Here is a 25,970-nt window from a genome sequence, read left to right as displayed (position 1 = left end):
CTTATGATAATAATAATATTATTATTATAAATATAATATATATAAAAAAAGATTATCTTGGGCCCCTGTCAGTGCTGGGCCCTTAGAATCGTCCTAACTTACCCCCCCCCCTAGCAGCGCCCCTGGCTCAACCTGGGTGTGGGATGCAATGGCACTAGTACAGGCTATGAAACCCCAAGATACATTTGGAAGATTTGCCAACAGTGCACTAATGTACCTGATCAACACAGCCAAAGTGAGTAAATCTAAAGTGGTGCATTTTGTCCCTGACACCTACAAAACACTGGGTATAAAGAACGCAGAACGAGGTCGACGAGCAACAAAAGGATGTCAGTTGACAACAATATATTCAGCTGACCAGGGGTCCATTTCACTAAAGGTGGATCAGTATAGCGGCGCTATAAATAAATGCGGCGCTCAGGGAACGCGAGATTGGATTTCAAGCCTCAGGTGATTCCTCGAATGAGGATCAGCCTTGTGTCATCAGTGTTCACAGAAGACAGGCTTACAAATCTTCGATATGGGCGCGTGCACGCAGACATACGCAGCCCAGAAGAGTCGATCTGTCGAAATGAAGATACTCCACTCTGCAGGGGTACTACATTTGCGCAGCATTCCGAATTATTGATTTTTTATGAAGACGGAAAAATAAGATGTAAAATAGTGCAATACTGCCGCAATTAACAAGGCGAGGGAAATGGTTTGGCAAGAAATTGCTGACCGATTAAATGCGTAGGTCATACTAGCCCCAGTTATTGTTATATGTTCATATTTTAATAAATGAATATTTACTACTGTGGTGATATCAGCAGCAGGCTACAAACCGTCATATCGCCACAATGGCCTAGTGGTATCGACCGCTGCCATAGGATTTATTCGTCATTTTATATCGGTGGTTCAAATCCCTCTTCAGGCGCACTTTTTACTGCATTTCGTTGTCTGAATCTAATCTAAAATCTCATCTAAAAAAGTATGTAGGCTATAAAATTATGGTGCAGGCTAATTTACAAGAACTGACACGATTACAATGGTGTTTGAAACCTTTGCATGAAATCTTCGGTTAAATGTAAAAAAAAAAAAAAATAATGACTTAGTCAAGTCTCGAACTCGCAACCTTTGGAACTCGAGTCCGCAGCCTTACCCACTACGCCAGCCAGACCGCTGTGATGACGGCCATGCAAGTTGAGACAATTACTTCTTTTTTTTTTTACACTCTTTTCTTTATCGATCTATCTATCACACTTTCAAAATATCAAATTATCTATCTATCACACAGTCAAACTATCTAATCAAACTATCTAATCTATCTATCTCGTGTGAAGTGGGAACTAATATTTCCTAAAAGACACATGAGGAACTTTCGTTCAGGTTTTAGTTTCCGCCTGTGAGCCTTTTTTGACGCACGGATGACTATAGCCTGTGTTTTAGCCTGGTCGGGACCAGGCTAATTATATCTGACTCAGAAGGAGCTCAACCAAGCAGCGAATTATTTGAGCCACATTGATGGCACCGAACGCAAGCTAACATTTTCGAGGCTTAGAACTTTATCGAGGCTTAGAACTTTATCGAGCTTTGTGGAATAGGGCCCAGAAGACACCAAGACAATGGTCCAAGTTCTTGGCTTGTGGCCAAAACAAAGAAAATCTACAACAGTTTCTTTTTGAGACATGGTCCAAGTCCAGGAAAGACCAAATTCAAGACATCACTTTGATTGTTGGACATGGGTCTGAGTGTCATGTGATCAGAGTCAACAGCAGTGGCACAGAACTTGAGGTTTTACCACTGCTCACACTGTTCTCAATACAGAAGGAGGCAGACACCCGGCTGTTGCTTCACTGTGCACATGCCTCACAGTATAGCTCACATGTTGTGATCAGCAGTCCTGACACAGATGTGTTTGTACTGGCTATCGCTTTCTGTAAGGAAATAGGAGCAAACCTGTACTTCCACACAGGGAAAGGGACAAACAAACGCACCATACACGGACAGAGAATACACAGCCATCTTGGAGATGAAGTCTCTGATGCGCTAATTGGATTTCACTGTTTCACCGGCTGTGTATTCTTTTGTCTTTTTATAATGTTTTGTATTGAGATCTAAAGCAGAGGTTCTCAAACCTCTCCTCGGGGACCCCCAGCCGCTCCACATATTTGATCTGTTCCACCACCTGATGGTTTGTACTTGATTAGTTGAATCAGGTGTGCTGGTCGTGGAACAGATCAAATATGTGGAGCGGCTGTGGGTCCCCGAGGAGAGGTTAAAGAATAGATTGTGTATGCATAAGTGTGGGGTTTGCTATGTATTAGTCACACAAACATACACATATATATAGTATCACTATACAGGCTGCTCAGTGAAGCAAATGAAAAAAAGCCAGCTCAGTGTAGCAAATCGTGACGTTAGAATTATAAGGTTCTATCTCCATTTTTGTCAAAATTTAGTTTTTTACATAATCTGATCCATTAGGTGTTTATTAATGCCTGTGTGGTGTTATTTTTTAAATGTTGACATTTTTTAGTTAGTAATTCATAAAATACAAAGGTTCCATTCCATCTCACAAAACATAATGGAATGTAAAAACGTTGACGCTCAATATCTCTGAACGACCCTAAACGGAGATAGAACCTTATAATTATAAACTCTTGCTTACTGCATTTCATATCACACCGAGTCAAGCCTTGTGATTGTCAAAATTATTTGCCACTAGAGTTGAAAAAGATGATTATCTTATGATCAGTATATATACCTAGCATTTAGGCCATATAAAAGATGTTAAAAACATCTTAATAGGGTGCAAAGAAGAAAACGGACCTTTTGGCCAATTTACGGTTTTCAAAATAAACGGTATCCTTTGAAATTAATAAAATAAGCACTACAAGCTCCGGTAAGTTTTCAGAGTACCACAAAAAAGTAAAGTTTATCTTTGGCAGTTGACAGACATGGGCTGCTCAATATACTGTAGTAAAGCTACTGATTCAGTGACCTTACTGTAGCCTGCTGTAGTTGAGGCAAAACACTTGGAATTTAAACATAATTATATATTGTTCAGATATTTTTATTTTGCAATTCATGAATTTATCCCATGCTTTTGGATACAATTATGTATTAATCCTGAAAAGATGGGGGAAATACCGAGTGTTAAAAACACCCACCTGCAAAGGCGTAACGCGAACGCCCTGGATTTTCCATCTGCGCTCATTCCTTTTTCATTCAAACGTTTTTCATCGCAGGCGGCCACAGGTAATACCTCTCACATGCAGTTTAGTTAAATCATGATATTTGAAAAGGTAAATTGATATGATGATTGTGAGAATCAGCTTGTTTTTTCATGATATTGAGTCTTGAAATGTCACCTTTGGCTATCCAGCTTGTATAGTTTTGGAACTTTAAAACAATAGGCTATTTGTCTCGTGATGTAATGCATTATTGTATTGATATTAAAACTAAAAGACGAGGCTAAGCAAGTTATTTAAATTAGAAAGACAAAAATATGGTGGTGTTTTGTGTTCAGTTTGGCATTGTATTAGAGAGCATACACCTGTGTGGGAGGCACTATAATCGGTAAAAAAAGAAAATAAAAATAAATAATTCTAGCGCTGTTGTTTTTTCTCATCCGGACCAATATTTTTAGGTTAGTTTAACAGGTTAATGCTTTAGGTAAATTATGATATTTATGTTTTAATTTCATTTAATTTATATTTATTATTCTAATTCGATTTAGCCTAGTCTTGACTCATTTGAATATCAAGACAATAATGCAATGCATTGAACCAGAATTATGTTTTGTGTTTAGTTTAACACTGTACTAGGGAACTGAAATTAATTCCAACAACTTTAAAGAAAATGTTTGTGAGTATAGGCGGTTAATTGTATTTCCTGGATAATTAACGACATACATGCATATGTGCTTGCAGCCACAGACAGCCGTCTTGCCAGTGGAGAGCGGAGATAGATAGATATCGATAGAGGAAACGATTTAACGACAATTAAAATATAAACGACTCGTATAGGCCTACACTCAAACATAGCCTATGCACAAAGTGGCTTCGAAAACTATTCTGAACCCTGCACATGTTGTTGTGATATAGACTCAATTTAACAATTATAAAATTGTGCTTTATGTCTTTTTTTTTCCAATCCACATACAACACCTCATAATAACAAAGCGAAAACACGAACATTGGGAAGTTAGAGCATAACTACAATGGCAAGCAGTGGCGGGCGGTGCATTTCACACCTAGGCCTTCAGTGATGTCCGACACAGTCCTACCTGAATTATTCTACCTCTTAATACCATCATTATGACGCCATGGCTCTAGAAACTAGACAGAAACACAGTATAACCGGGCGTTGCATCACCTTAACATAATCAGACAAGTACAACAGAGTTATATTAATATTTCCGAAGCATTTTTAATCAATAAATCCGCATTTACAATGAAGAGTGTGATCTTTAAGATCGCTTCGCTTGGATACTGTCAAAACTTTTAAATAAAAGGCACTTTTATCGTCAAGAAACGTGACAAAACAATTCAACAAGTCTCCTTGAGTACTTTTACTGCACAGCTGATTCACGTGCGCCACCCACGTAATCTCCACATCTCTTGCAACCTGCAACAGACGCATCAAACATTTATTTTATAAGCCTATATTTGTCATTTTAATTACCTATATATTAATTCGTTAATATTGAAACGAAAATAAAATGAATTTTAATTACCTATATATTAATTCGTTAATATTGAAACGAAAATAAAATGAAATAACGAAATAAAATGACAAAAATATATACAAATAAAATAAAAAATAAAATGCTTTGTACTCACCAAAACAACTTCATTTGAAAACAAAATCCATCCTCCTTTCTTTCCTCAGGAATACTTCAATTACTCTGTTGTACAGTCTGTTGAGCTGTAAATCCACTCGAGTGTCCCCAAAGGTGTTCAAAAGCACCGTTGCTTGTAAGTGCCCAGCCGTGCTTTGGTGTCTCGTTGCTCCCTTGGTTAGACAACTCAAGTTTGCAAAACCAGTGTGGCTCCAAACACCCGATCGATCTGTTGCAAATAGCAGGCATTGCCAGCAGTACAATTTGCAGTGCCTTTCGGAGCCTGTGAGCCAGGGGTACCGCTCATAGTTAGCGATCTGAAAGTGCCGGACAAACCCTTTTCCCCGCTGAGAAAGGCTCGCAAGAGTCGGGGTTGGCCGTTCTCTGATAATGTCTATCTTTTCCTGGAAAGTTCTTCTAGAAAATGGCGTTGTTTTAAGATCTGCCACCACATCTGCCTCTTCTCCCCCTTCCGCCATTGTAGCTGATTGCAGATGGTATAAAGATACGCAAATTACCTTGCTACGCATCTCAATAGTGCGTATCCAATCAAAAGACGTGCTGGGTGCTGACATCAGATTGAGCCTTCCAGCAGGCGCCGTTGTTGATTTTGCTCGCATCTACGTAGGTTTACTAGGAACGCCACAGGTTTTCTCGTTCCAACGTTAAGTTACAGGTCGAATTCCCTGCACCGTCTGTTGTGAAGGCGGGCAGATTTGGGAGCCCCCTAGCAACACATTTTGATTGGATAAAAGCTCTAACATAAAGGCCAGCCCTCCAAATCTCAATTGGAGACTGGAAGCAGCGCAACCAAGAGGAAAGCTATGAAATGAAGAGAATAGACTATGGGGAATCATTAATACATATTTGTGGAAAAAATATATTAAATAAAATGTATATTCTGATGATGTTTAGGCCAGCAGAGAAGGCCTTGCTGGCCCTGACGGCACACCACTGATGGCAAGAGTGGAAACACTTGTTTCCCAGTTTTGAAAGGTTATTTTATTTTATTTTAATTTATTTCACCTTTATTTCACCAGGCAGGCCAATAAGAACTCATTCTTATTTGCATTGGCGGCCTGGCAAAAGACAAAAGCCTCTTGGGGGGAGGGGGGAGGGGCTGAACACACGACAGGCAGCGGCACACATCCAAGCATTTCCAGCACAGTTAAACGATAGAAACATACATACATACATCACACCTCCTCCACTTACAGTCACAGCATCAAGTTAAAGGGACAGTGTCACACATCCACATAAACCCGCACACATTAAGCACAGCAGAAAGCACACTAACAGCATTAAAGAATTAGCAATATACAGTATGCAAATTTGGACAGACACAGGAAGTCAAACAGGCATGCATGGGATTGATTGATTGATTGATTGATAACTTTATTAGAAGATTTGCAGAAGTAGGTACATGAAAGTACATATTACATACAAGGTCAACTAACAGGATAAAAACCCAAGAAAGCCACTGGCTTATTTCAATTGGGGTCCTTGATACTCAATTCATCGTTACATGTAAGACAGACAAAAAAACTAGTACTATCTACAAGATAATACAGACAAATAACTAGTACTATCTACAAGATAAACATACATCCAACATGGGAAGAACAATACAACAAAACACAAGGTATGTACAGCGGGTAGGACAGGTGGGGACATACACCACAGGTGGGGGCGGGGGACAAAACACAAAGTATGTACAGTGTCAGTAGTCTCCATTCAGGTCATCGTCAAGTTGAGGATTGGGGGATGGGGACGGACAGACAGTAAGCAGCCAAACAGGTTTGGAAAAACCACTAGAGGGTTGAAAAACAGTTGCATGTGTCAGTGAGAATGTCCATGATAGAGTCCTTACAAGCTGATTTGGAAATGGAATGTTGGAGTGTCCAGTTTGAGTGTTTTCTGTAAATTGTTCCAGTCATTGGCTGCAGCAGCCCTGAAAGAAGATTGACCTTGTGCAGTGTTTGTTTTGGGAATTTCTAGGAGAATATGGTGAGTAGACCGGTGTTGTGGGCAGCAGATGAAATTTGCAGCAAGTGACACAGGTAGGGGGGGGAACAGACCAAGGATGGTTTTGTAGATGAGCATGAGCCAGTGGATATTGTGACGGGTGTGCAGGGATGGCCAGTTAACATGAGTATAGAGTGCAGTGGTGTGTTTTGAAAGGGCCATTAGTGGTAAACCGAACAGCAGAGTGGTAGAGAACATCCAGCTTTTGGAGTGCGCCCTTGCATGCTGTCCTGTATACGACATCCCCATAGTCTAACATGGGAAGGATTGTCATTTGGACAAGAGTTATTTTAGCGAGTGAGTGAAGTGAGTGAAGGTGGAACGCATTCTATACAGAAAACCGAGTTTAGATTTGACCTTAGATTGTAACCTGTTTATGTGGTGTGAGAAGGATAGTAAGTAAGTAAGTAACGTTTATTTATACAACAACAAGAGCCGCCCGAGAGCCGCCCAACAACAAGAGCCGCCCAAAGTGCTTAACAGATCAAATATAAAGATAAAAAACAAGATAAAAGAGATACAATAGGATAGGGTGCTGTCTAGCCAGATACCTAGTAGTATTTGTATTCAGTGACCTGGTCTAGGACAGCCCTATGGGCAGAGATCTGTGCCACTAGAAACTGATTTTGAATTACTGACATTTGAATTTGAATTGCTCACTTGAATTGCTAACTTGAAAAACCCCTAAACCCCCCTGTCTAACTGGCTCTTCTGTGCCGGTGCCCCTAACTGGTACACGAACACGCCACCCCCCGGGATGAGTGTGAGTCCTGTAACGTGGGTGAGAGACACCCAGACCGCAGCGCACCCGTTCTCCTTGCCTGTCTCCCGGCTCTGACTTAAATGTCCTGCAGAGTCTCTGACAGAGGCTGTGTTCGGAATGGTATACTAGCATACTGCATACTAGCATACTCAATGAGTATATACTGCATACTGCCTACTAAATTCATAATAAGTATGCGAAAACCAGCCGACCGTTTACACAGTATGCATACTGCCTCCCAGAATGCATTTCGCCGGGAGCAGGGGATTTAAACCTCCATTTTAAACCTCCATTGGCTAAAAGATGTAATTTTGGCTTTACAAGTGTTAACATGTCATTTTATGAATTTGTAATATGTTTTCAGGCGAGAAAGTAACCACATATATTCCTAAAATGTGTCCAGTTTATCAAAATAACCCGTTTATATATCTGATCTGACGGTTTTTTTCGTCTTCTGTTCCTAGCTACATTACTGCTGCGTTCGTAAATTCGCCCTGGAAATTTGATCAGCACTCTTGTCCAATCAAATTATCTGGTCCCTTTATGACGTTGAACCCAGTGTGCGCTCCGGCGCTCTCAGAGCGAATTTACGAACGCACCCTGCGTTGCTTACATATGTTGCTTACTTACGGAGTTCGACAGAAACATTGTAACATAATTACAACAAGTTGTAAAATGATTTGGGGGGGCAATATCTTTAGCTAGCTCAAGTAACTAGCTTACTATATTGTTGTCTTAACAGTTGGTAAAATAACATGACTAAAATAAATATATATGAGCAATAACATATCGTGGGCTTGCTGCAGCAAGAACTACAACCAACTTGTCCGTCTGAAGCTACTCTGCTGGGATCATTCGTGATTGGGCTACAAGCAGTCAAATACTAGGTGAACATGTGTGTAAGACACAAATAAACTTGGATTTCATGCATTTCAAGTGGCATATTTGTAATCATGACGTAGCCTTGTCTAAGAATACATTTCACCATGTTAATGCCCAGTTTAGTGAAAATACCACCGCTCATTCGTGATCAGACTTAGCTGGGGTGCTGCAGCTGAAGAGTATCAAATAGAGTGCAAAAAAGCAGCATCTGCACACTCAAATCTGTGCAAAAAACTATGTTTATTGCAAGCTTTCGGTCCCCAGGCTATCGGACAATGTAAACAACAGCTGTATGACAAGTTTGTATGACGCAGTTTGACGAGGCTGAAAGCGCACAGGGTTGCCAGATGGGATTTGCAATTTACAGCCTAAACTTTCTATAACCTCAAAATCCAGTAGCCCATTCGGCGGTAACCCGCCCCATCTGGCAACCCTGGACGCGAAATGCATTTTGGGGAATCAGTACTCCAGAAGTGTACAGTCGTAACACACTTAAATTGTCCTGGAAATATTGCTCGCATACTAAATTTCTCGCATACTCAAATCTCGCATACTGTACAGTGTGAACGCTCTCGCCTACTCAAATCTACGTCATATCTAGTATGAGTAGTATGCTAGTACGCTATTCCGAACACAGCCTCTGACAGCCTCTGAGTTCACCGGCAAGGCTACAGGTGCAGCCAATTACTAATTGGGTGAGCTTCCCTAGGCAATCACATTACACTACTATGGAGGACGAATTGTGCCACAATGAAATAGAATACACACATCGAAAATGCAATACACACATCGAAATGCAATACATGCATAGGTGAAAGTGGGCCGGAATGGTCCGGTGCTGCGTTCCGGCAAGACTTTCTGTGCCGGAACGCCGTTGGGGGAAGAGATGCAGCTGCCTGTCAATCAAAATCCGATTGCTGCAGAGTGCAGAAGCAATCACGATTCACGATCCATAATTTCCAACAAGGAAACACATGGCTGACGTTATGTTTCGTTGCGTCTATTTTAATACCTTTGAAAAGGACATGTTAACCCGCTTTACAGTAGACCCGATGCGACGCGACGTGGTTGGGTGGGCAGTACTGGGCACTGAGACAGTCCGACCGGGATTACAGTTGCGCCGTATGGAAGCATATAGTGGACCGAATTCAAATGTTAATGCAATTTGAGATTGCATTTGTATGTTCCACTTTTGCATGCATTCTTTCAGACAATATTCAAATTCAAATGCAATTCTAATGATTTGCATTTTCATTTTCATGTACCTGATGTGCACATTCGCTGTCAATATTAAAATGATAATGCAAAGCCATTTGACATTTAATTTTCAAAGTCATGCGCTGCTTTGTAGCTGACAAAATTCAAAAGTTCATTCTAATGTGAAAATGACTATGCAATCCCAAAATAGCATATTCATTTGCCACTTTTGCCTGCGTTATTTGAGTCAATATTCAAATTGTAATGCAATAATGTGATACGCAATTGCATTTAGGCCTACATGTTCTAGTAAACACATCCGCTTTGTAGCTGACAAAATTCAAATTGTCATTCTAATGTGAAAATGACTATGCAATCCCAAAATAGCATATTCATTTGCCACTTTTGCCTGCGTTATTTGAGTCAATATTCAAATTGTAATGCAATAATGTGATTAGCAATTGCATTTATATGTTCTAGGAAACACATCCGCTCATTAGAATTGCATTTGAATTTGAATATTGTCTGAAAGAATGCATGCAAAAGTGGAACATGCAAATGCAATCTCAAATTGCATTAACATTTGAATTTAGTCCACTATATGCTTCCATAAGCAAGCTGTGTTGCCAGATTGGGCTACTTTTGGTCACACTGGACGGGTGGATTCGGCAGCTTTTAGACTGGTTGGGCTGGAAATTGTCAATTCCATCTGGCAACCCTGGTAGCAAAATATGTGCATACGTATCTGGTAGCCTACTGGTACTTTCAAATCGCATCGTATTATTATTATTATTATTATTAATAATAATAATTACAATTTACAATACAAATACAACAATTGGGGGTCCCTCAAAGAAAATTTGGGCGTACTGCGCGCGCACAACATCAACCTCCAAGGCTTGATTCTGACCCAGGAAAAACCCTGGTATGTACTGTATAACATGATAGCCATCTATGCACTGTATATAAGATGATGACCAAGGGTATTTCTGCTGCTGACCAAGGGGTTGAGTTCACTTGATGAGGCCCAATTTTGTTTTAGACTCTGTAGGCTACTGTATTTGTTTATTAAGACTTAAGATATATTATCTGAATTTCTCTTGTTTTATCAAATGTTCCAATTATTTTCATTTCTTGTGCTGGTTTAAAATTGCAGGAAACTAGCACAAATAATTGTGTGGGAGAGAGGGGCCGCCGCTACCAAAACGTGCACAGTTTTGGGTCGCTCCACCACCAAAAACTCTCATTCCAAACTTTTGGTGAAACATGGCAGCCCTAAAGTGTTTCTAATTTCGACACCAACACCACGATGTGTGTGTTCAGGGATGCATGAAGCTGGGGGCAGGAGGAGAACAATATGAAACGATGAAGGTTGGGGTAGTAGCCTATAGTTCCTGTAAGAAACTCAAACCACTTTCACCCCTGAATACATGTGTATCGAAAAGCAAATGCGAAAATACGGAATATTTGTGCCGACAATTCTCTTACAGCCACTCCCCCCCCAGCCGCAAAACCAACCAACCAACCAGCCAGAATGTTATCATGTGCCTATCTTGCCAAAACTCGCATCGAAAATGCAATGCACTCATCTCGAAATGTAATGCACACATCTCGAAATACAATACGGCCTTATTGATTTCATTTTGGCACAAATATTCCTTTTTTTGCCATTTGCATTTCTATAGCCTAACATGTAGGCCTATTGCATTTCGATGTGTGTATTGTATTTCACGATTCGTCCTCCATATTAAACTGCAAAGGATGCTGCAACCCAATAGGCCTATCATCGATCTGGTACAATCAAAATCAATCAGTGCAAAAGAATGTATGTGAAAACACTAACTGTAGAGTAGCCTACAAAGTCATTGGTCCATGTTGGGAAGTTATAGCCATGACAAAACACTGTGCTTATTTCAAATGGGTTCCTCTCCGTGCGCACAGCCACCGGGCAGAGGAAGGCAAGCCGGTGTGCCGGTTGTCTTAAGTTAGGTAACAGAGAAACTGCCCTGAATGATTATATCAGACTCAATCCCACAGCATTAACTTATTACTCATTCAATTTATTGAAATACAATCAAGTTTACAAGAGAGGCCTGGTTAATGAGGAATGAATGAAGAACGCTAAATACATAAAGGGTTGAGCAAAGAAACTGCGTGTTTAGACTGTATCAGACTAAAGTCTACAGCATTACGATTGAAGTTATCTAAAACCTGTTGCATTGCGTTCGTTCCTGACAGATGGATCGACGCAGCAGGCTGGTGGTCCTTCTCCTGTGTCTTCTCTCACCACTGGGGATGATGTACTACTGGATGTATTACCCAAGTCAGGTGTTCCCCCAGAGCAAGACAGAGGAGGACACATCAGTCACTCATCCTCTCAGGTGGAGAATGTCAATATGAGTGTGTTTACATAATCCTTACCATCCTAAGGATTTGCCTGTCCCTGTGGAAAAACCCTGTCATTAAATCTCATTTTGTTTCTAGAACCTGTTTCCTTTAAAGAGTGTATAGTTCTTATATATGCATATATAGAGGAGTTATTGAGCAAAGCGTAGTACTACTTTAGTAGCTACTGTATACTGTGACGGTAAACCTACAGTACCCTTCATAAGTACTGGAAAGAGGAAGCATTGTGTCTTCTTTTACCTCTGTACATCATACTTACTGTATGATGAAGCACCTACCAATGAATTTGGAGGCATTTGTTGGTAGTTGAGCTGAAAAGATATGTCTGTACGCTCATTATGCTACTGTCAGCAGTAATATAATTAATCAGTAATTACATAATATCATCAAGTTTTATTGTTACATCACATTACATGAGTATTAGTACAATTTACACATTACATGACAAGTAGTAAAGTGGCTGTGGTTTAGGTAGTCCGTATACATATATATATATATATATATATATATATATATATATATATATATATATATATATATATATATATATGTCAATAGTCTACAGTAGGCTTGTTTATGAGCCTGATCGCCTGAGGGAAGTAGCTGTTGGTTAGCCTCTGAGTTTTGGCATGGCCAAGGTTCACAAACGAGGTGGTATGCTATAATTATAAATCTTGCGCAGATCTTTTTTTTTTTTACTTTAACCTCATAGTGATTGTTTGATTTCAAATCCAAACTGTTGGAGTATAGATCTAAAAATAAACTCTTTCCAATACTTATGTAGGGCACTGTATGTCATGCTGTTTAGCTCATTCCTGTGTATTTCCAGCGCCATGCCATCCAACAGCTCCACACCACCGTCCCCGTGCTCCTGTCCAGCAGGCTCGTACATACTGAGAGATCACCTTCCCAAAGGCCAGTATGAGGACCTCGTCCAACGGAGAGCAGAGGAGTACAGGAAACACCTCCTCAGGTGGGAGAGATGGCATTTATAGTGTAACTGTAGAGACTTGTTATGAGCGCAGGATGGCATTTATTATGGTGTGTGTGTGTGTGTGTGTGTGTGTGTGTGGTTGTGGTTGTGTGTGTGTGTGTGTGTGTGTACAAATATTTGAATTAAAATCTACCAAATATACCATGTCTGTCTCTTGTAGGACCAAGTCCAGTCTGAACAGGCTGCTCTTCGCTCCGTCTAACTCCCCTTTACAGTACCCCATCCAGGGATTCACTGTGGTCCCTCTCCAGAAGAGCCTCATACCAGGTCTCACACACACACACACACACACACACACACACACACACACACACACACACACACACACACACACACACACACACACACACACACACACACACCACTAGTCATCGTTACTTCCTAAACTAGTTATCAATGGCATTTCCTTTAAAGGAAATGAATAAACTTGTTATTCAGGTAACTTTATTTTCAACATCATTTCAGGTTTAGCTCTGCATGCAACAACAACAACAACAAATTACCAGGTTGGTTGGAAACTCAAGGGGCTTCAAGGGCCTTCGTCGCTACCGGGTGTAAAAACAACACGTTAGTTGGTGATGGTTCGGAATCTTAAAACCTGTTTTCAGTAAAGGTTTTTCAACATGGATACTGAAAATACATTGAATGAATGAATGATACATAAATGCTTTTACTGAAATTATGTCTATGATTGACCCTTATAGTACAGTGCTTCGCTATTACTGTCTATGGTGGGTCTCATCCAGGAAGTATAAGATGTCTATGGTGGGTCTCATCCAGGGAATATAAGATGTCTATGGTGGGTCTCACCCAGGGAATATAAGCAGTCTATGGTGTGAGCCCTGTTCTGTACCTGCAGGTGAGTGTTCGTGTGTCCAGCGGTGTCCTGGCTGTAGAGGCCCCTGAGCCTGGCCAGGTGGAGGGTCAGGGTCAGGGTCGGATCACTCTCCAGTCCCCCAGCCTCGCTGACCTCAACAACCTCCTGGAACGACTCACCTACACCAGCACTGTGTACCACATACACACTGGAGACCTGGGTAAGACCTGGGTTAGAACTGGGTTAGATCTGAGTTAGACCTGGGTTAGAACTGGGTTAGAATTAGTATAGTCCTGGGTAAGACCTAGGTTAGAACTATGTTAGAACTGGGTTAAACCTGGGTTAGAACTAGGTTAGACGTGGGTTATATAGTCCTGGGTAAGATCTGGGTTAAATCTAGGTTAGATCAAGATTAGAACTGGGCTAGAACTAGGTTAGACCTAGGTTAGAACTAGGTTAGATCTGGGTTAGAACCTGGTTTAGAACCTGGGTTATACCGGACCTGTATATGAATCTGCTACCGGCATCAGAAGGTCATAGAAGGTCATACTGGTGATGATTGTGATATGCAGTTGTTTCACTTCCTAGTCTAGACAAATGCACTTTGTTGTTTTAGTCACTCTGGGTAAGAGCGTCTGCTAAATGAATGTAAATGTAAAAAGAAACAAGGGGCCTGTTTGAATGTACTTAAAATATATCCTTCTGTACATGATTAGACTTGTCATCTCTCCTCTCCTCTCTCCCCAGCTCACTTCACATATGAACAGCACGAGGCAGTCTTCCCCATAGTCATCCAGCGACCATCGATTCCTGTTTTATATGACATGGGAAAAGGTAGATTGTTTTACTGGTGGATAGAAGGGGCTGTTACCTTTGCCACCCGGTACGCAAGGACCTGTCCCTCTAAGGAAGCAAAACAAAAGCAAAAAACATGTTCAATTGTCTCTTTCTGTTAGCAATGATCACACTCTCCAGTCAGATGTTTCCCAATTATTCTCAAGGTGTCATTGATGTTTAACCCCATGTGCCCCAGTGTTACGAACCCCAGATCTTATGGCTCTACGTCTAGGGGGTGTAGGGGGGGAGCCGTAACATAAAGGGTGTAAGTAAGTTGCCACTTAGATGTGGGAGGGAAAATAACTAAAGAAAGGCACAACACGAACGAACTAAAGTGCAATGATTTAATAAACAAATGGTGGTGTACAAAAACACAAGCCATAGGACAACAGGTAGACTATGAGCGGTGTCAACCCAAAGAAACAAAATTATAAAGTGAGACCCTACCAGTGATTACAATTCTACATAATGACAGCTGCTCCTTTGCCTAATGTATTTAACATAGATGAGCCTACGTGATGTAATGTATACCCAAGGGTATCTCACCTACGCCTGTTTCCTATGGCTAGTGTGTGACAATACAAATAGAAAATAAACTGTAGTCAAATACTAAATCATCTAAACAAACAACTAAATGGAAAATGGAAAAGATACGCACGAAATAACACAAACAACCTAAGAAACTAAGAGTTGACAAACTAACAAACAAAACACAACCAAACAGTCAACTAACAAGGAGACACAATGAGGAACATTTAAACAGACAGGCAGCCCTCTGATTGGATGATGAGCAGCCTTCTGATTGGACAGGAGTGGGATGATGAATGAGGGAATGATTGGCCAATTGACAACACCTGGATGGAGAATGACAGAGGAGAACATAGAAGTGGAAGGAAACACAACAAGAACACATGTGGACGTAACACCCAGCCTGAGCCTCCATAGTATCGCCTCCTCCCATCTGCCCCACTGAACTCTGAATCATACGTAGATGCCACCCCCTCCCCTAAGCGGGCCATATCACTAAATGGACCGCTTAAATACAGTATCTTAGCTGAACTTAAATACAGTATCTTAGCTGAACTTAATTACAGTATCCTAGCTGAATTTGCAAACTATTGATGCAGTCTTTTTCCATCACAGTGTGTACTAGACATGTTGATTTTGTTTCAGTCTTTGTATCTTGGTGTGACTGCTTTTACCAAGAGCTCTGTATGCAATGTAATTTTTGCTAAGTAAATTAACACAAATATAGGATTACTGGCAGCTTTTTTTTGGTGAACAAAATGTGTTTTGTTTTATTTAATACAAAATGTTCCTGGACAGTCACAACAACAATTTCAACAGACCTGTATCCTAGTATCCTAATTGTAACCTGTTACCACATGATAGGATTGAAGGGAGGACAAAACAAACTATTGTCAAAATATCTACCTTTAAATCAAACAGGATCTCCACCTTCCAATGTGATGTGTTTGACATCACTACAGCGTCTAACCAGAGTGATAATCTGTCCCTGTAGACATCACTACAGCGTCTAACCAGTGTGATAATCTGTCCCTGTAGACATCACTACAGCATCTAACCAGAGTGATAATCTGTCCCTGTAGACATCACTACAGCATCTAACCAGAGTGATAATCTGTCCCTGTAGACATCACTACAGCATCTAACCAGAGTGATAATCTGTCCCTGTAGACGTCACTACAGCATCTAACCAGAGTGATAATCTGTCCCTGTAGACATCACTACAGCGTCTAACCAGAGTGATAATCTGTCCCTGTAGACATCACTACAGCATCTAACCACAGTGATAATCTGTCCCTGTAGACATCAACTCCCAGGTGACCATCGTGACCAAGACGTTCCTGCGGTACAGCGAGCTCCAACGCCTCATCAGCAGCATCAGGACCTTCTACCCAGTCATGAAGATCATCATCGCTGACGACAGCCTGAAGCCTCAGAAAGTCAACAGATCCAATATAGAGCAGTACATCATGCCCCCGGCACAGGTACAAACCACACAAATGTTTCTTGTTTAATCATTTATTTGAGTGTGGAAAATGATGTGGAAAAAACGGTTAATTGTTTAATTGTTAATTGTAAGTTTCAGAAGTGACACATAATCATAACAATAATAACATATGTAATAATAATAATAATAATAATAATAATACAAGTAAAAATAATAGCAATTAACAGGGCCTTATTCACAATTTATGTGAGAGGCCACGCCCCCATGGCAATTCATAATTAAAAGCGACCATGTTGTTTGTTCAAATAGTAAACAAAATGGAACCTGGGAGCACTTCACTCTATTGATACTACATACCAAGTTTGATTCTACAGTTCTCGTTCCACCAGCTACTATACATCAAAGCAAACCACTTCCGCAGCATTCTATCAAAGCAGTGTCCTCATTGTTAGAATGCCATTAGAGTTGTTGTGAAACCATCCTCAATCTGACCAGTTTTTAATGTAACTGTACCTATGTAACAGGAGGGTGCGGTTGGGGGACCAACCTTAGCAAGACAATGCCACTGTGGGAATTACACCCATAAAAAAGTTTTATTGGAGTTTGATAGAATGCCATTGGAGTTTGCTTTGACGTACAGTAACCACAGAAATGTTCCAGCCACACAGGGCATATAACAACTGGGTTCCAGTAAACACTTGGCAAAATGCTAACACTACTTTATTACAATAAACAAAAATACTGGGCTAACTGGGGGGAGGTATACTAGCTATACAAGCTGGGGGCTATCCACTTGTGCAACTTACCACATCACGTGTATACACACTCTGAAATACAGCAAGCAAATAGTGCAAAAAGTGGTAATCACACAGTGCAACTAAGATCATCACGCTCACACATACAAATAATGTAATTAAGAATACAAGATCATACCTCTGGATCAAATGGGAAGGGACTGAGAGCCTGGACAAGCAGGGAGTCAGATGAGCAAATGCTGTCTCTCTTGTGGCTCATCGTCAAATCCTGCAGCCTACCTCTATGACGATGAGGTCAATTCCACTTATTACTGTAATTTACTATTAAAAATTGTTTCTAACACAAAATTCACTAGTAAGATTATCTATTTCTACATGGTATTACATGGCATTGACACAACACTAGGACATAGGCCTTTCAAAGTTGGCAATTTCTAACACTTGCTATAGCACCCCCATTAGGCCAATATTAGGTAGTATTAGTCCCCTAATAATACAAATTAGAATTTGTATTATAATAATAACTATTTATATTAACTGTTTCCTGGTGGCTCTGTTGTCTTCAGGGCTGGTTCGCTGGCAGGACCCTGGGCGTCTCCCAGGTAACCACAAAGTACCTGCTGTGGGTGGATGATGACTTCCTGTTTACAGCGCAGACCAAGATCGAGAGTCTGGTGGAGGTGATGGAGGCGATGCCTGAACTGGACGTGGTGAGGAAAAACTGGTCTTTATCGGTCTTTACTGGTCTTTACTGGTCTTTACTGGACTCTACTGGTCTTTATCAGTCTTTATCTGTCTTTACTGGTCTTTACTGGACTCTACTGGTCTTTATCCGTCTTTACTGGTCTTGATTGGTGTTACTGGTCTTCACTGGACTCTACTGGTCTTTATCCGTCTTTACTGGTCTTTACTAGTCTGTACTAACAAACATGACACTCTTATTGTTTTCAACAAAAATGCCAATGGTTTCTACTACAATACCATGACCAAAAAATAAAACCTGGATTCAAACCCAGTCTGTCTTGCAAGCATTGACCTTTTCACCAACTCAATCTGTTACCTCTCTCTGTGTGTGAGCAGGTGGGCGCGTCTGTGGCCGGCAACACCTTCCACTTCTCCCTGGTCTACGAGGAAGGCGACGGGGAAGATGGCGGCTGTCTGTATAGGAAGTCAAAGATCAAATACCAAAGCCTTCCTGGTTTCCCACAATGCTCTTTCACCGACGGGGTGGTCAACTTCCTCCTGGGTCGCACAGACGCTATAAGGAGAGTTGGCTTCGACCCCCTGCTGAAGAGAGTGGCACACTCGGGTGAAATATTATTATATATTATAAAATTATATAATATAATATTTTATTTGTTTATCCTCATTATCTATTCCAAAAGCAACAGCAGGGCTGCTCTTCCTGGGGTCCACACAAATCATCTAATTTAGTTGCACTCTCTTCCCATGCTAACGGTTTATTTAAAGTCACCAAGGTTTTATGAAAGGGGCAATCTGGGAATCAAAGTACCAATACAAAAAAATAAAATATGGATATAGCAATCCCAGATTGTCTCTTTTAAATATATATTTTTTACTTGACCTTGAACAAGTTGTTGTTTTAACCCCATTACGAATGCTTCAGGTATTATTCAGTTATTGGGAATTATCGCTACAGTATACTCATCCATCCTTCTTCTTTCTCCTCATCCCTCCCTCCCTCTGTTTCAGAGTTCTTCATGGACGGCCTGGGCAGCCTCCTGGTGGCCACCTGTAGTCATGTCAACATCGCACATCAGCCCAAGAAGGCAGGAAACAAGCTGTACTATAACTTCCGTTACCTGAAGGATGATCGTGAATTCAAACTGGGCCATCACTTCTTCAAGAACCATCTGAAATGCATTCGTTATGGATAGTTATAAGTCTAGTGTCCCAGGAAATATATTCATATGTGGCATGAGGAATTTCTCTGGTTATTTTAGTTTTACTCCCCAAACATTCTGTCCACGTCAGCCAACTGTCCTGAATCAGAATCAGAAACAGAATAGCTTTTATTACTCCTTTTTACACATGTACTGGGAATGTCCTGCGGTGGAGGCATTTTGGAAACTAATATCTTCCACTTTATCTAATCTATTGGGGATCCATATACCTTGTTGTCCGAGATTGTTGATTTTGAATGATACTTCACAGTGGCGGGCGGTGCATTTCACACCTAGGCCTTCAGTGATGTCCGACACATTCCTACCTGAATTATTCTACCTCTTAATACCATCGTTATGACGCCATGGCTCTAGAAACTAGACAGAAACACAGTATAACCGGGCGTTGCATCACCTTAACATAGTCAGACAAGTACAACAGAGTTATATTAATATTTCCGAAGCATTTTTAATCAATAAATCCGCATTTACAATGAAGAGTGTTAAACTAACATCTTTAAGATCGCTACATTACCCACGTCTGTCGTCTCGTCCACCATAATAGCGACAAAGGGTGCCTTTTTAATCTCCATTTTGATCTCTTCTTCCATCACTTCAGCAATAGCAAAAATCAGGTCGTTTTGTATTTTGCCTGACGTCCCAGTAAACACTTTGTTTGTGGACAGGTGGTAATGTAAATCTGGGTTGTTTTCAGCCAGAAAAGAAAGAAGCTCAACGTAGTTTCCTCTGTTTGTGGACTTGGCGCTTTCATTGTGTCCCCTAAATGAAAGTTATTGTTTACCCAAAAACAGGACACAATCGATCAGTATTATCGATCAGTCAACGAAAGCTTTCGTTGTGAGGCTCCGTTTCCCTGCGCCCTTTCAAAAGTTTCACATCTACCGGCATAGTTCCGCATCTCAATAGTGAATATCAATAGTGCGTGCGTAGCAATAGTGCGTAGCAATAGTGCGTATCCAATCAAAAGACGTGCTGGGTGCTGACATCATTGAGCCTTACAGCAGGCGCCGTTGTTGCTTTTGCTCGCATCTACGTAGGTTTACTAGGTACGCCACAGGTTTTCTCGTTCCAATGTTAAGTTACAGGTCGAATCCGCAGCACCGTTTAATGTGAAGGCGGGCAGATTTTTGAGCCCCCTAGCAACACATTTTGATTGGATAAAAGCTCTAACATAAAGGCCAGCCCTCAATCGGAGACTGGAAGCAGCGCAACCAAGAGGAAAGCTATGAAATGAAGAGAATAGACTATGGGGAATCATTAATACATATTTGTGGAAAATATATATTAAAATAAAATGTATATTCTGATGATGTTTAGGCCAGCAGAGAAGGCCTTGCTGGCCCTGACGGCACACCACTGATACTTCATCATTGGATCTGTCAGCCTCCATGTCTCGTGTTTTATTTGCTGGTCTTACCGCAGCCCAAAAAATGTTAGCATTACGATGGAACCCTCCACATACTCTTACGCGTAAACAATGGCTGCTGTCTTTCCTGGACATACTATACATGGAACAATCTATAGCCAGAACACATGGAGCTAAAGAAAGGACAATTCAAACATGGACCTCTGCAATAGATAAAAGAGGTGTAAAAATGTCTGTGCAAAAGATAAAAGAGCTGATGGAGTCAGTGTCAGACTGTGTTTGTAGGATGTGTTGTATGTGAATGTAACCTGTAATTGATGTACTATTATGATTTTATGATATACCAAATATAGTGTAATGAAGAACTATGGGGGGGGGGGTGGAAGGGATGTTATCGCCATGGGGGGGGGGGGGGGTAAGATAAGGAAAACATAATAATGATCAGGACAGACACTTATTTTGTTTGGTGTTATAATTGTTTTTTTCATGTGTACTGTTTTGTAATAAATAATTTATTACCAAAAAAAAGAATAGCTTTTATTACATCCAATGTACAGGTACACAACAGTAAAACTCTTTGGCATAGGTCCTTCAACATTGGCATTGCAGCAGGATACACAATCACAATAAGAGAATAAAGTAAACATCTTGTTACAGCTACAATACTGGGACCATTCGTGAGACTACAGGCAGTCAAATACTAGGCAAACAAGTGTATGTGTGTGTGTAACACACAAATAAATGAATAAAGCATTTCAAGTGGCATCTTTGTAATCATCACAACGTAGACATGTCTAAGAATGCATTTCACCATGTAAATTCCCAAAATATTGAAAATACCACCGCTCATCCGTGATCATACTTAAGCCTGGTACACACATATAAAGATTTTCTAAATCTTAACAGATTTCTTTATCTGATAGAGACCCCACACATGTAAATAAAAAATCATGGATTTAACCGTTTTGATCGTATTGTGTGTGGTGTGCTCCGATATTCCCTAACCCTAACCCTAACACCACATACATAAAGATCTGTCCTACAACAGTCTAGAGTTTCGTCCCCCAAGCCAGAAATCTCGCGTGATCAGGGTAGTAGTACGCTGACTGACCTGTATGAGGCAGCCATGTGCAACAGGGCAAATAGACTTGGGAGAAAGGCAAAAGAGTTGTCAGTTTTGACCACAGACAAGAAGACTTTTGATAGTAAATAAAATAATAAATAAATGTATATAAATGTATATAATTTAATAATAATATAATAATAAAAATATATATTATTATTTAATAATAATAATTTAATAATAATTATTATATATAATAATGTATTTATATTAAATATAAATGTAATAATTAATCAAATTAATAAGATAATCGGGTGTTTAGGATAATCTTTAAGGCCGATTTAAAGTTCTGCGTCGAATTTACTGCGTAGCTTACGTTCCCTACGTAAGGGCTCTCGCACTTTACACTTCTGCGTAGGCCACGCTGCAATTACACCGTCACATCGCTAGGTGGCAGTGTGTTTTCTATGCCCCTGTGCTGTGCCTCTTCCGGTTAGGAACGCAACGGAGCTCAAAGCTCAAAGCGGCATAATAGCGACCTTTTTGTTGTTATGCTTGTTGTAAATAAAAGTTCTATGATGCATTGAAATGACATTAAACTAAGATAATACGATGGTTATCATAATTTTTCAAATCTTTATTAATAAGTAATTACAGAAAAAGTAAATTACATTTCTATCATGGCTTCCGCATTTTGGCCGATGAGAGAGTCGGAATCTTGTCTGAATCATGTGCTACCAAGCGGACCAATCACAGAGCTGACGCGTACTTAGATTTTTTGAGAGGAGCGCGTCAAGGCTACGCATGGTCACGCGGGACTACGTAAGCTTACACGTAGCCTACGGGTCGACTTTACGCAGAACTTTAAATCGGCCTTTAGAGCCATCCGATAATCGGGTGTTTAGGATAATCTTTAGAGCCATCCGATAATCGGGTGTTTGCTGTCCTTGGTCGGAAGGGGGGAAATTGGGCCAAAATCGGTCAGATTATCTTTATGTGTGTACCAGGCTTTAGCTAAGGTGCTGCAGCTGAAGAGTATCAAATAGAGTCAAAGCAGCATCATGCAGCTATGTAAACAATAGCTGCATGACAACTTTGTATGACGCAGTTTGACGAGCCTGAATAGACGCGCAATGCATTTTCAATTATGTATGAAAATGATCCTCACGCCGCATAATCAGAAATATAGGCGAATCTAATATACCATCCGAGCATTTCTCGCGTGCACAAATTTCACATCCTATGCAGTGTGAACGCACAACATACTCAAATCTACGTCATACATAGTATGAATAGTACGCTCGTATGCTATTCCGAACACAGCCACACCCAAAAAATACATCAAAAGAGGGAGTTATTTGGAGAAATAGAAATAATTATATTCACCTGATACACAGTAATTCTAGTTTTACACAAAGTCATAAATGAGTATAATACTGATCATAACAAAATCACCCAACAATGTCTAATCATAACATAATAATTGAACCGTGTATGACTGAACAAAATCGTCATGACATGGTTATACCGAGTGAAATAGATTTTTGATAGATATATTTTTCATTTGTGCTGTGATATGTCACATATTACCTGAAACTTTAAACACTTAGAGCCTGCACAGATTGAGTATTGATTGAGTATTAGTCACCCAATAGTGCTTTTTGTAAGGATATTTTTAAAATTAATATTGTCTTTTTGCCAGCTATTCCTGAACATTAGACCAAAAGTCAGACACATGGGGAGTGCACAATACTAAAGCAGATGTTCTGCTGCATTGGTTTCCTCACAACAAAATCTACATAGTGGCGATTGTTCAATGCCATGCCAAAAGCAGCTTCATCACGATCCTTTGAATATCTGGATTTTTTGCCTATTAAAGAGCTGCATTATTACAGCATGCTCATAATTTCTACTATGATCTGAAGCCATACGTATCAACTTGGTTGGTAGTGGATCCCAGTAGTGGTTCCAGTTTCCAAATCTGTCTGCCCCAAATCCATAAACATTCACCTGAAAAGAAAAAAAACAAGTGACTTACCGTAAATCCTCTAATATTGTCCCGGGCCTTTATTTACTGAGGCGCAGAGAGCACCAGGCCTTTGTTGGAGGCAGGCTTATATTAGAGGGAGGCCTTTATTTCTTAAAATGAAACTCTCATGTACATAATCCCTTCATTTCCTGACATTGCACAAACCAAACACAAAGCAAATGCATTAACTTCACAGTTAAGTTATCGTAATAACAATCAGATTACCAGTAAACTGGAATACCACAGGTATTAACAAAATATAACATAAATGTGCCCAATGCCATATAAAAACTAAACAAAACAAATGGCAGACTGGCCAGTTTACAGCACAGTCAATAAGAATCAGATTCAGGGTCAATATCAGCAAAATATGGGGCACTGCATCTCTCACAGTGAAAATATGCATCCTTCACAAGAAAGCCATTTATAATCTATACATAAACCTATAAAACCATAAACCATTCATAATCTCTACATAAACCATGTGTTGATCCAATTGGCTGATGCCTTCCCACCCTAGTTGACTACATGGCACCCTTCATGATGTCACAAATGTAATAAATGGGAAAGATGGCCAGTGCCTTCTCTAGTCATATACTGTATCTCTATGGATGATGCTCATCATTAGACAGTCACAATTAGTCATTGTTCTATTCCCAGTGCAGGTTGTATACAAGTTACCTTAGCTGGGCTGTTACCTGAGCTGAGCTGTACATAAACATATTACTAGCAAAACATTCTTACTTTTATGGAAAGGAAGGCTTACCTCATCACATATGTGTATGGCAAGTATCAGTGCCATGAATCCAGTGGATGGATATCGGCCATGTTTTTTAAGCCAAATCTCACGAACATATTTCATGAAAGTTGGATGCAGGACCATTACCTTCATGAATTATAAATTACATTAGCTATCTCAATCAGTGCAGTTATTCCACAGAAGCTATAGACTGTACACCCTAAAAGGTGGTTGTGTGCACAACATTAGAATGATGGACACACAATGCATCAAAATGGAGATAACAACATATTTTGTCCTGTTGATATTTTGTCAGGGAGAAAGTACCGTAGTAGAGAATCACTCTGCAGTTAAAGTAATGTAATTCATTTCTATTGGCAAAATAAACTTTTAACCTCAATTTATGGACCATATAGTATTTGATTCATCTGAGACATTGCTAACTCATTTAATTAAGAGGAGGTCATATTTTCTCATTCATTTGACATCTTCAACTCTAGAGAAACCATACAGGAACTATTTCTTATTGACTCACCAAGTCCTTGTTGGCTTTGATCGTTGATTTAATTGGTGCATATGTGCTGTTGAATACAACAAAAACACTTCAGTTGATCATTTTGATGTGATGTCCTTTTTGTGTAATCATGGCTTTTAGTGTATACCTGTCATAATGTTCTAAAAGAGCATTTAAAGATCTTCAAAACATGTAATTAACAATAGGGTATCAGTAAATGAACTTCTGAATTCAGAGAAAGTTAGAAGTCCATGGTCACTCACTGCTTGACAGGAGAGCCTGTGGTTAAGGCACCGAGGAGCCACTGGAGGTCCAGAGTCTTGAAAGGGAACAAAACCAGATGAGTGGTGTTGTCCAGGTCCACAGCCTGATGTGGTGAGTGGTTCAGTGGTCCCCACATCCTCTTCAAAGCCTTTGGTAGATGCCTTGTTAATTCTGGGTGACACATTGAATAGGCAGAAGTTTACCCTCTATCGCCACAGCGGGGCATGTTGTAACATTGCAATTACTCAAGTAACAGCATATGCTTGTTTTTGGAGTCAATAAGCAAATGCCTTGTGTCATTATGTTGAAAAAGTATATGATTCTCTGATATGTCCTTGCCTCTATAATAATAATAATAATAATAATAATAATAATAACAACAACAACAACAATAATAATAACAACAATAACAATAATAATAACAATAATAATAACAATAACAATAATAATAATAATAATATAATTTTGGTTTGATTTCCTATACTAACTTTCCAGAGCTATTAGATCAAGTACATTTCCTCTCTCCACTGATCACTTCACTGTGCATCAAGGTTGTTTCTAAGGTCTTTGCACATTGATGCGTTTTTTTCGTAT

The 25,970-nt window shown here is 40.0% G+C and overlaps 2 protein-coding genes across 2 annotated transcripts in view; one reads left to right on the top strand and one right to left on the bottom strand.

Moving 5' to 3' along the window:
- Window positions 1-19,374, top strand: part of LOC308171193 (beta-1,4 N-acetylgalactosaminyltransferase 2-like) — a gene marked incomplete at both ends in the record, with an annotated part of 59,696 nt that extends 40,322 nt beyond the window's left edge. The window contains 7 exons of the mRNA XM_080546045.1: window positions 12,928-12,984; window positions 13,952-14,129; window positions 14,657-14,743; window positions 16,577-16,758; window positions 18,043-18,186; window positions 18,557-18,785; window positions 19,190-19,374. Of these exons, the coding sequence (XP_080402171.1) occupies window positions 12,928-12,984; window positions 13,952-14,129; window positions 14,657-14,743; window positions 16,577-16,758; window positions 18,043-18,186; window positions 18,557-18,785; window positions 19,190-19,374 (1,062 nt within the window). The remainder of the gene's footprint in view (window positions 1-12,927; window positions 12,985-13,951; window positions 14,130-14,656; window positions 14,744-16,576; window positions 16,759-18,042; window positions 18,187-18,556; window positions 18,786-19,189) is intronic.
- A 68-nt stretch (window positions 19,375-19,442) lies between these two features.
- On the bottom strand, window positions 19,443-25,512 carry LOC308171192 (CMP-N-acetylneuraminate-beta-galactosamide-alpha-2,3-sialyltransferase 1-like; the record flags this gene model as incomplete). Its single annotated transcript, XM_080546044.1, has 5 exons — window positions 19,443-19,480; window positions 23,762-23,840; window positions 24,626-24,745; window positions 25,134-25,179; window positions 25,376-25,512. 5 exons carry the CDS (start codon window positions 25,510-25,512, stop codon window positions 19,443-19,445), a joined length of 420 nt encoding a protein of 139 aa, XP_080402170.1.
- Window positions 25,513-25,970: the final 458 nt, after the last annotated feature.

This window comes from Nansenia antarctica (genome assembly GCF_963989245.1).
Source record: "Nansenia antarctica genome assembly, chromosome: 15".
NCBI lineage: Eukaryota > Metazoa > Chordata > Actinopteri > Argentiniformes > Microstomatidae > Nansenia > Nansenia antarctica.
The sequence above is the reverse complement of the archived record's forward strand: the minus strand, read 5'-3'. Positions and strand labels throughout refer to the sequence as shown.